The following is an 11,289-nucleotide window of genomic DNA, read 5'->3' on the forward strand; positions in this document are numbered from 1 at the left end:
GGGACCTTGACCCAAAGCTACTCTGGGACCCTCTCTCTGGCAGACCCCCTGTTGGCCCAGTCAGCATTCAAAAAGCAAGCAAAATGGGCATCTAGAACCACTTACCTTTGCTCCCACCTTTCCCTTCCCCCAGCCCATCCACCTCCTCCCTCCTGCTTGTAGGCCCAACCTGCCAGGCCTGCCTGCTCACTGCCTCCGGCTCTGGATCGGCTTCCCTCCCCCACAGCAGCACCCGGCAGGCAGAGACTAGGCCGCTCAGGACACAGGTATTCTTTATTACAGGCAGTTCCGCCCCATCGGACCACCTGCTAAAATTGTACTGGACAAAGATAAGGTTCAGGAAGCTCCCAGAAAGACAAAGGCCCAGAGCCTTCCCAATACTAGGGTCCCCTGGGGCTGAAAACTGTCACTACTTTAGGGCCTGGCCCTTCTGGCCCCACCCATTCCTTTGACCCCTGACCTCAGGGCCCAAAAGAACAGAACTGGGGAGCCCCCACCTGACCACTTAGCCCGGCCCGGCCTCCAAGCTGATGAAGAAAATAAGGCACAGTCGTGGAAAGGGAGCCACGTCAAGGACTGAGCAGAAGACCGTGTCCCTGGCACAGAGGACAGCCCCTCCCTGAGCCTCCTCCCAGGCACTGGTCCAGGCGGGAAGAGGTGAGGGCACAGAGCGACCCTTCCAGCCAGTCCAGACCAGGCGACCAAGGGCGGGTGGTCCTAGCAGAGGCGGCATGGCCCTCCGCTGTCCGCCCCGTCTCTGACTGGGAGTCAGGGTTAAGGTCACGAGGCTCCTGTCCCCTTTCCCACGATCCTCTTGCCAGCCCAGCTCCTAGATGGGGTGCAGGCCGGCGCCCAGAGGAGGTCAGCTCCGGTAACTCTTGAGCAGGTGCCCAGCGATCACCAGCCTCTGGATTTCACTGGTGCCTTCGTAAATCTCGGTGATGCGGGCGTCACGGTAGTGCCGCTCAGCTGGCATCTCCGTCACGTAGCCCATGCCACCGAGGATCTGGATGGCCTAAGGCAGAAAGCCGGGGCTCAGACAGGAGAAGACGTCACCCACAGGAAGATGAGGGCAGAGTGCACCCTCACTCTACTCAACTCTTGGGGTCTCGCCGAGGCAGCACATCCAGGCAGCGGGGACACTCACCTGGTGGCTGATGGCAGTTGCAGCCTCTGATGCAGCCAGCTTGGCCATTGCCGCCTCCTAATCACAGGGGATGGTGGAGTCAGAAGCCTTACCTTGAGCGGGGCACCCCAGTACAAGGCTCCGTAGCAGGGGGAGCTTCCTCGTGGAGCAAAACACTCCAAATCCAAAGAGCTGAGCCCCCACCCAGACCATGCCTGGGGAGACCACACCCTGAAGGCACCTTGATGAACGGCTTCTTCTTGTCCTTCAAGACAGCGGCGCGCCACGTCAGCAGCCGGGCACTCTCCAGGGCCAAGGCCATGTCTGCCAGCTTGAACTGCAACAACCCAGCCGCATCCACCTGTCAGCAGCTGCCCCTCCCGCCGCCAAGGACAGAAAGGAGGGAGGAGGACGTGGGAGCAGTGAAAGCTCATCTGGAGACCCCACCCCATTACCTGGATGCTCTGGAGCTTGGTGAGGGGTGCCCCAAAGGCCCTGCGATTCTCAGCATAGGTCACAGCACAATCAAGGGCAGCCTGGGCGATGCCCAGAGCCTGGGAGGCGATGCCAATGCGGCCCATGTCCAGAGTTTGCTGTGGGGAGCACCAGGGTGAGTGGCTGGCCAGCTGGATCCGCTGACCTCCTCCCGGGGCCCGCCCCCACTGCCCAGCTCACCATGGCTATCTTGAAACCCATCCCTGGCTCCCCCAGCAGATTGTCCTTGGGGATGCGGCAGTCCTCAAAGATGAGGTTGGCCGTGGATGAGGCCCGGATGCCCAGCTTGTCTTCCTTCTTCCCCAGCGTAAGCCCAGGCGTTGGCATGGGAACCAGGAAGGCACTGATGCCCTGAAAGAGCCCAAGACTATTTTAGAGGCTGCCAAGGACAGGAAGGTGTGCCCTCAGCCACACCCTACCAAACACGCCAGACACACTCCAGTCCCTACCCACCACCTGTCTCAGAGTCCCGGGAGGCGATGCCCTCTGTTGGCTCCTCCGGGGAAGATGCCAATCAATGGCAGGCCAGCCAGGGGTGGAAAGGGACAGCCCCAAGGTGCCCCGGAGCAGGAACAGCTCCACGGGCAAGATCCCCACAACCTGTGAAATGACGCAGCGGAGACCTCAGTGACCCTCTCCAGTGTCCCCACCTTGTTCTGCAAGGCTCTGTCTGTGCTGGCAAAGACCACGGTGGCTGAGGCCTCCCAGGAGTTGGTGATCCAGGCTTTGGTGCCATTCAGGACCCACGAGTCGCCCTCTGCCCGCGCAGTGGTGGAGGCGGCTCCCGCGTCGCTGCCATTCCCTGCCCCACACACAAGAGTCCAGCACCCCTCCAACACCCCGCAGGGTACTGCCACCAGCTCAGCAGAGGACACTTCCACCCCCCGGCCAGCAAGCCCGAGGACGCTGTGGCCGGGGCTCCAGGGCTATACCAGCAAGCAGCTCCCGGGACTGGTCTGAGAGAGAGGGCGTGGGGGCTCCCCTGCAGAAGCTAAAGGGACCCCAAAGCAAATGTCCACCCCCCCAGCTCAGCTGAGGCTACTGCATGCCCCTTAGCTCCAGAGCTCAAGACCGCTCTCCCGGAAAGCCCAGCCTCCAGCCTCGGGAAACAAAGCGCCGCTGAAATCAGCACAGGCTACAGCTCCTACCTCTGCCCAGAAGGCTTCTGAGCAGAGGGCACCGGGCAGGGCCACCATCCCACTGTGGTACCTGGTTCACTGAGGGCAAAGCAGCCAATTTTGTCGCCGCTGGTGAAAGGAGTGATCCACTGTGCCTTCTGCTCTTTGGTGCCAAACTTGAGGATGGGACCCAGGTAGAGAGACTGTGGGACAGAGGAGCAGTTGGAGGCCTTCAAGCCCGGGCCTCCCTGCTGCTGGCGACCCACCCCAAGGCCTGTTCTCCAAAGGGCCAAGTCCAGAGGTGGTCAGGGGCTGGGAACCGAGGCCTGGCTTCTGGGTCCAGGGACGTCGGGACCCGTGGCTGGAGAGCCAAGCCCAACTGCGTGTCCCGGGCGCCAGGGAGGTGGACTCACATTGTTGACACTCATGATGACTCCGGTGGAGGCACAGCCCCGGCTGATCTCTTCCATGGCAATGGCGTAGGCCAGGTAATCGAGGCCGGCACCGCCTAGCTCAGTGGGGACGTCCATGGCCAGAAGCCCGAGCTCGCCCATTTTCTTCACCTGGCCTCAGGGAAAGATGTCACAGTCAGGGCAGCCGGGAGCCTATGCCCACCCCTCTCCACCCCACACCCTCCTGCCCCAAGCCAGTGCCTGCAGAAACTCAGGTCATGTGGCCCCGACCCCATGACCCCCAAGTCCAAACGCCGAAGACCCAGCCTCAGCTGAGGTCTGCAGAACCCCATCACCTCTCAAGTCACCCTGCCACAGCCGCAAGCAGTGAGTAGGAAGGCGCAGGAAGCCCCAGGGGCCTCTGCGGGAAGAAGCAGGACTGCACCATGCTGCACACGATTCCCGCCTGCCCTCCCCAGGGCCTTTGCACATGCTGCTTCTGGTCAGCAACACCCTTTAGCCGCTAGATACCCTTTATCAACTAGCTATTATCTCCCCCTCCTCTTTGGCGCTCAGCTCAAGCCTCACTTCCCCGGCTGCCAGCTCTGACCTCACTGTGTAAATCCTTTAATCACATGCTCCGCTCTGCTGTCAGTGCACCCTGACTCCCTCTGCCCTGCTTATGCAGCTGGAATTTCACACCTATTACTGTGATTGTTCTGATTAAGGTCTTTCTCCCTGCCCGACAGCGAGACCGTGTATTTTCAGTCACTGAATGAATGAACACCAAGAGTGTGGGATTTCTGATTGGAATAACAACAATGGGGGATAATTATCAAGTACCTGCTCTATGCCAAACTGAGTCTTTCTTCCCCCATTTAAGAGCATTCTGTATCCTCTTTCATCTCTCCAAAGCTCATGAGAATAAAGCTGGGAGACGCCCTCTTGTCACAGTCGGGGGAGTGGGGCTCATGGAGGTGAAGCAACTGCTTGGGCCAGGGTAGGGAAGTGGCGTAGTTGCCATGGAAACCCAGCAATGACTCCAGAATCGTAACCACGTTAGCACGCTGCACAGCTCTGCCCCTCTGAGGGCAAATCCCTTGGCCTCTTGGCCTGTGTTTTCCACCAGAGAAATGGGGATATAACCGAAGGGTAAATGGTTAAATTGCTTTCAGACCCTAGAACACACAAGAAAAGAAAGTTATTTCACTTTCTCTTTGAGGTTTGTATTACCAGATGCAATTCATTTGCAGATGACCCAGCCTGGAGGCTACTAACCCTGTCCAGACCAGCTGGCGGAGAGGCACAAAGGCAGAGGACGGGGCTCCCCAGAGCCCCACCAACAAATTCAAATCTCCAGTGAGCTGAAGAAAAGCCTCTCGTACTTCTTCATGTATGAACTGCCCTGAAACTGGCATGAACTGCCAATAAACTTCCGCCAAGTTCACATTTCTTTGCCCTTAGGCCACTCCTTACCCAATAAAATTTAACTCCTTTGTTCTCAATCCTGATCCCCAAATCCTATATAACCTCATTCCCTTTCTTAATCGGGGAGGCAATGCAATAACGTTTCTTTCTTTCCTTAATTGATTTGTAAGTGTTCTTGTCTCAAAAACCTGGCGTCAGGCTCTCACCCTCCATGCACCTTGGTAGCGAGCCCCTGCTTGGCAACAGGGGCCACTCTAGAACCTACCTAGCTTCGAGAAGAAACAACTTAACCCTTGGGGGCCCAAGGTTATTGAATCCCTATTTGATCCCTATAACCATGTTCTTAAATGATTTCAACTTTGAAAAGCAGCAAAATTAATATGAATTTGGCAGTGTCTTCTCGTTTTTCTATAATCAACTTTACCTCTGTGATTGTAAGTTCTACAACCCCCCTCAAACAGTAGCTATGTCAGTGTCCGAGGGCCACCTGAGGCATGTATATAAGCTGCTGAGCCCAGGGCCTGGCACAAGCTGAGTGGGAGGCAAGGAGCACTTACCACCACCGAGCAGCTCACAGTCCTTTTCTCCCCCACAAGCCCATACAGCCAGCAGGAGACTGCACAGCCCGAGGGTTAGTTAAGAACAGAGTGGTGAAAAGTTGGGGTCTACTGTCAGCTTTCTTGCCTAGAGCCAATCTACATCTATAATATCAGCAATAGTTTGAAGGAATCAGGACTAAGAAAGAAAAACAAATCCCTGTCTGTTGTTTGGCACTCCCAACCTCCCTGGCACAGTCTTATCTCGACAACCCCTCCAGGGGCAGTGCCTCCTGCTTTTCAATGGCCTAATGGCTTAGCCTGTCCTCTGCTCACACAGGCTGTCTGCCCACATCTCTGGCAGCTGCACTGAGAGGGGAGGGGATGCCAGATGGGGACAGCAAGAGCAGCGTGTGTGGTTACAGCAGGCAGCAGGGTCGCTGAGGGCCTGGAATGGGCTTCCTTGCCGCCGGCTGAGCTTCTGGGACAGCCATGTGGACAGTGGATGGAGAAGGGTTTTGAGGATGGTCAGACCTGCGGTGTGAATTCTAGCTCCACAAACCAGAAAACCTGGAGGGAAAAAAATCACTGGGCTTCCATTTCCTCAACTGGAAGGAAAATAACAGTAGTTGTATTAATAGCTACCACTTTTCAAGTGCCAGGGACGATGAACTTGATCTACATTAGCTCACTGGATCCTCGTAGGCATTCCAGGAAGCAAAATAGAGGCTGGATTTGGAGGTGGTAATGTCTTTACGATGAAACCAAATGATGCATGTAAAACTCTTCAACACCTAAAAGTTGCCCCATTAATTCTCATGCCTCTTGCCTACTCGGCTTCGAGCTCCTTGGGTGGTCACACAGTGCAGGCACACAGCCACCACCCTGTGAACACACAACACTCAGCGGTCCCAGAGCCCACAAGACATGGAAATGGCAGCTACATCTGTGGAATTCCTCAGACTGAAAAAGCTGACAAACATCTACTGAGCACTTATGCTATGTGCTGAAGACACTGCCAGGCCAGGGGAAGCAGGGGAGCACCTTAAACATGTCTCACGGACTGACAACTGGAAGGACACAATGGCCGGGAGGGAGTGTGGGCCCGGATCCCAGGCGGAGCTGGGCTCAAGCCCTACTCTGCAACGCATTAGCTCCAAGACCTTGGGCACATTATTTAGCCCGCTCATAGACTACATTTCATCACCTGCACAAGAGGGAAAATAATAAAAGGACCATCACCTCATAGGACTATTGTGAGACACAGATGAGCTGAGAACAGTGCCGAGCGTGTCGCAGCCGTAAGCGCTGACACTATTATTCCATAACACCTGGCACACGGAAGCACACCAACCCACCGCCCTTGTCGCTGGCCCGCCGGAAGTTACCTCCTGGCTATGGTGGCCCAGGGTCCCGCATGCTGGAACAGGGACACCTCCAGGGCACCTTCTAGGTGCCGGGACCTGCCTCAGTGTCCCCTGACTGGGGTCCCATGCCCCTGGCCGCCATTGCCACCTCCCCCAGGAGCCTAGCAGACCCCACCATGGGCGGCGGGGTTAGTGCTCTCACCTGAGCCGCCGGGAAGCGGTGTTCCTTGTCCACCTGGGCCGCGATGGGAACCAGCTCCTTCTCGGCAAAGTCTCGGCATGTCTGACGCAGCATCTGGTGGGTCTCCGGCAGCTCCGCAGACTGGTAGAAAGTATGGAACTGACACCAGTCCCGGGAGCGCAGGGCTGCCAGCAAGAAGCAGAGGTAAAATGTTCATCATTGCTTACCAGGAAAGAGATGTAGGTTTAAACCACAGTGAATGCCATCTCACACCAGAGAAAATGGCACACATTACAAAGAGCCCTCAACATGTGCTGAAGATATGGAAAAGATGAACCCCATTACACTGCTGGTGGGAATATAAACTGGTACAGCCATTATGGAAAGCAATCTGGATTAAGCTTAAAAAACTAAAGATGGATGGGCCTCCCTGGTGGCACAAGGGATAAGTCTCAGCGCTGTCAAGCTATCGCCAGCTGCTACAGCATGAGTTTGATCCCCAGCCAGGGAACTGACCCACATGGCACAGCAGACCTCTCCTGTCTCACCCCACTGTTCCCCTCAGCAGCGTATTTCAGTAGATCCACCTGTTCTGCTCCCCACTGTCTCTGGTGAATCCTCTCACCCTCCCCCACACACACACACCTCTGACCTGTACCTCAGTTCTTGTATGCATAAACAAAATAAATCTTAAAAAAAAAAAAGCTAAAGATGGAAATAGCATATGACCCAACAATTCTACTCTTGGGCATGTATCCAAAGAACATGATACCACCAATGCAAAAAATATTCACTCTGCAATGTTTACTGCCACTCTATTTCCTAATTCCAGAAGTGATGACATGGAAGTAACTTCACTGTCCATCAAAAAATCAACTGGCTCAGGGCCTCCCCAGTGGCGCAGCAGTTGAGTGCTGGGTGGCAACCCTGGCCGCTGGCGAGGGTCCCATATGGTGCACAGACCTCTCCTGCCGCGGCCGCTGCTCTCCTCAGACAGATGGAGATCTGCCTGCCTGTTCTGCTCCCTGCTCTGGCCCTGGTGAATTCTCTCACCCTCTGGTGCTTCTGACTGTACTCAGTGCTTGTATAAATAAATAAATAAATCTTTAAAAAAAAAAACAAACAGATCCTCCCCTGGTGGCGCAGACAGTTAAGCGCAGCACTGTGAAGCTGTCCACAGCCTCTGCAGCGCTGGTTCGATCCTGGCTGGCCAGCGAGGGTCCCACGTGGCGCAGCAGACCTCTCCTGTCATGCGCGCTGCTCCCGTGAGCAGTGTGTTTCAGTCAGTCTGCCTGTTCTGTTCCCTGCTCTGTCTCTGGTGAATCCTCTCACCCTCTCGTGCATCTGGCCTGTACCCCGGTTCTTATATAACTAAATAATCTTTAAAAAATTTAAATTAAATTAAATTAAAAGGATGTTTAGCTTGGGAACTAAACACCTAACATCTTTAAAAAAAAAAAAAAGACTGGCTCAAAAGATGTGGTCTAACCACACTGTGGAATACTATTCAGTCATAAAGAAAGATAAAAGAGTCATTTTCAGTACAATGAAAGGAGCTTGAGGGAATTATTCGTAGCAAAGCAAGTCAGAATGACAAAAAAAAATACCAAACATTTAGATAGCAGACACTTTCACGATGTGAAATACTTAACAGACTAGTAGGCATCAAACTCCATGAGGATTCAGAGAGAATGGGGAGAGGGAGAAAAAGAAGGGGATATAAGAGATGGCAGCGGGGGGAGACAGACTTTCAGAATTTCAGGCAAATCCAAATCAGAATTTCAGACTTGAAAATAATCAGTAATTTTTTTTTTTTTTTTTTAGTATATTAGCCTGTACAGTATTAGAGTATAAACAAAAAAACCCAGGGCCTCCCTGGTGGCATAAGGGGTTAAGATGCAATCAATGAAGCTATCCGCAGCCACCCACATGGCGCAGCAGACCTCTCCTGCCTCAGCCGCTGCTCCCCTCAGCAGTGTGTTTCAGTCAGTCTGCCTGTTCTGTTCCCCGCTCTGCCTCTGGTGAATCCTCTCACCCTCCCACACCTCTGGCCTCCACTCCAGTTCTTGTATGCATAAATAAATCTTTTAAAAAAACAACAGTTGAAGGGGAGCCCATGAGGTCTTGCATAATTAACAATACAAGGCCTCCACCGTCGGCGCTCTCCACTGGGGATAATTCTGCCAATCTGCCCCAGGGGCATCTGGGAACGGCTGGAGACATTTTTGCCTTTTGCAACTGAAGGCAGGAGTGCAACAGTCCAGGGACAGCACCCTGCCATGTCCTAGATGGCACAGGACGGCTCCCTCACACCTCGGATCCCCCTCAGGCGTCCACGCGCCGCCCGCTCGGTCTGCACCCGGGCCCCGCACACCCCGCACAGCGCTGCGACCTCGCAGGGCTGGAACGTGAATGAGTTGCCTATGAAATGTGGGGCCAGCAGCGTCCAGCCCCCGGGCGGGGGTGGCGGGGAGGGGAGCTGCCGACTAGCTGCAGCAGCGCGGACCTGGGGCGGCGGCGGCGAGGCCCCGGTGCCAGCGGAGGCGGCGCCGCGCGGGGGTGGCGGGTTTCCGAGACGCGCTCGCACCGGGAGGCTGCTGGGGCCGCCGCGGTCCCCCTCGCGGCAGCGCGGAGAGCGGCGGCACGACCCGCCCGGGGGCTGCTCCCGCGCGGCCCCGGTCAGCGCTCGCGGGCGCGGGATCCCCCAGGCCCGGCTCCCGCGGAAGGCGCGCCCCGAGCTCCCCCGGGCGCGGAACGAGGGGCAGCGGGGGTCGGGCCGGGGGCGGGCGCGGGGCCGGGGCGCCGGGGGTCAGGGGTCGGGGGTCAGGGGGCGGGGCCGCGCCGGGGAAGCGGGCAAGGGCCGCGCAGGCGCGAGGAGCCGCGGGACTGGGGCAAAGGTCGCGCGCCCGCCCGCTGTGGACGACGCCCGCCTTGTCGGGGGCCGGGGCGGCCGGAGCCCGAGTCCGCCTGGTCGGCCCGAGGCGGCCCCGGGCAGGGCCGCGCGCACTCACCTCCGCGGAGGGGGCCCCAGGCCCGGGCGAGGAGCGCGGCGGCCATGGGCGACGGCGGCGGCGCGGGGCTTCTCCGCGACCTCGGCCGCGGCGCGCGGGGCCGGACAGCGCGGGGCGGGGCCGGGCAGCGCGGGCGGGGCCGGCGCGCACCAGAGGCCACGCCCGAGGCCCGGGGGCGGGGCCGGCACGAGCGGGCCCCCCAGAGGGCGGGGCCGGCGCACTCCAGAGGCCACGCCCCGAGGCCCGGGGGCGGGGCCGGCGCGAGCGGGCCCCCAGGGGGCGGGGCCGGCGCGCTCCGGAGGCCACGCCCCGGGGGCGGGGCCAGCCGCTCCACCCGAGCCTCGCCTGGCGACCTCCCGGGAGGTCAACCCACCCGAACCCCTCCCTGCGGTCTCTGGAAGGCCTCCCACGGCGGCCCACCTCCGCCAAAACCCAAACCCGTGGCCTCGAATGCTCCTTGTGACCTTTCTCCGCGTCTTCCCTGGCCGCAAGCCCACCCTTCCCTGGCTGTCTGCTCCAGCCCGGCTAGGCAGTTTTCCATATTCCTGCCTCAGGGCCTTTGCAACTGCTGTCCCCTCTGCGGGTCTGCGCCTGCTCCCTCACCGAGGCCTGCATTGACCACAGGAAGCCCGGGTTTGACTCCACACCCTCTCCATCCCATCTTCGTTTTATTATTGGTGGCACTTAGTGTCTGAGCGCCCCACCAGTCTGTGAGCTTCAGCAGGGCACAGGAGCTTGTCTTGCTCCGATTCTCAATATGCTCAGGGAGTTAATTGCCTGGGAAGATCTCTTTTCCTCAGAGATTGTGAAGGTGGGGTGGATGCTACTTCCCTGTTCCACTATAGTCCCATCTCTCTCTCCCCCCATCCCCCACCAATTTGGGGCACAAGAGTCCTGGAGCAGGGGCACTGCCCCTTAATGCCACGTATTTGGTCCTTAGCATCCTCATTGGAATGTCTCCGCCCTGCCCAAGAAGCTATGGAGGGGTCACTAGCTCTGTCTTTCACAGCCTCTGGGGCACCACCACACCCTCCCAGCTGCTTCCTCCCTCCATAATTCAGCCTAGCATGCTCAAGCATTGGCCCCGACACCCAAAATTGTCTTCTTCCAAGACCTTGCTCTACTTGCTGGAGATCAACCAAAAGATGCAGTCCTTAATGTCATTTAAAAAGAAAAAAAGAAATACTTTTTTAAAAAAAAAACCCTCTAAAGCCACAGTACTTTAAAGCTGAATGGATTTCTGTTGTTAGCAAATACTCTGAGTTCTTCCTCATCTTTCCATCACCTGCCATGGGCACCAGCCCTAGGTGGAGAAAAAGGGGGAATAAGCAGGAAAAAGGAGGGAAATACATGTTGTTTGTGGGCAGAGGTCAGCCATCACTCCGGTGCCCCAGGCCACTTATACGGACTTTAAAACCGTGTTGTCTGTGATCTTAAATATGGATCAGGTTTATCTCAAAGGTATGCAACATTTCCAATAGAAGCATAAATTAGATGCTGGTTCCCAGGGCTGGGGCAGAGGGAGGAAGGAAACTGACCACAAACATAACGACCTCAAGGGACCTTTTTGGGGTGATGGACATGCCCTGTATCATGGCTGTGATGGGGTAGTAGGACTTGTCTACTTTTGCCAAA

General features: G+C 56.9%; 1 protein-coding gene across 2 annotated transcripts; it reads right to left on the reverse strand.

The window, feature by feature from the left end:
• Positions 1 to 164: 164 nt before the first annotated feature.
• ACADS (acyl-CoA dehydrogenase short chain) lies at positions 165 to 9,745 on the reverse strand. 2 transcript variants are annotated; one of them, XM_037511032.2, is made up of 10 exons: positions 9,655 to 9,745; positions 6,665 to 6,828; positions 3,153 to 3,302; positions 2,831 to 2,942; positions 2,272 to 2,423; positions 1,802 to 1,972; positions 1,582 to 1,719; positions 1,368 to 1,463; positions 1,148 to 1,204; positions 165 to 1,015 (listed from the first exon to the last, which is right to left on the reverse strand). In XM_037511032.2, the coding sequence occupies exons 1-10, from the start codon at positions 9,698 to 9,700 to the stop codon at positions 863 to 865; spliced, it is 1,239 nt and encodes a 412-aa protein (XP_037366929.1). In that variant the 5' UTR covers positions 9,701 to 9,745; the 3' UTR covers positions 165 to 862. The 2 variants fall into 2 exon arrangements, with proteins under 2 accessions (XP_037366929.1, XP_037366930.1); XM_037511033.2 differs by lacking the exon at positions 9,655 to 9,745 and adding an exon at positions 3,975 to 4,309 and having other exon boundaries at positions 166 to 1,015; positions 6,665 to 6,702.
• Between the last annotated feature and the right edge of the window lie 1,544 nt (positions 9,746 to 11,289).

This window comes from Talpa occidentalis, unplaced genomic scaffold (assembly GCF_014898055.3).
Source record: "Talpa occidentalis isolate TD23 unplaced genomic scaffold, MPIMG_talOcc4v2.1 talOcc4.14, whole genome shotgun sequence".
Lineage (NCBI taxonomy): Eukaryota > Metazoa > Chordata > Mammalia > Eulipotyphla > Talpidae > Talpa > Talpa occidentalis.

Coding starts and splice junctions, on each gene's coding strand:
- ACADS (XM_037511032.2), bottom strand. CDS start 9,700: ATGGCCGCCGCGCTCCTCGCCCGGGCCTGGGGCCCCCTCCGCGGAG. Junction 2,943..3,152: donor TCATCATGAGTGTCAACAAT/GTGAGTCCACCT, acceptor TCTGTCCCACAG/TCTCTCTACCTGGGTCCCAT. Junction 2,424..2,830: donor CTTTGCCCTCAGTGAACCAG/GTACCACAGTGG, acceptor TGTGTGGGGCAG/GGAATGGCAGCGACGCGGGA.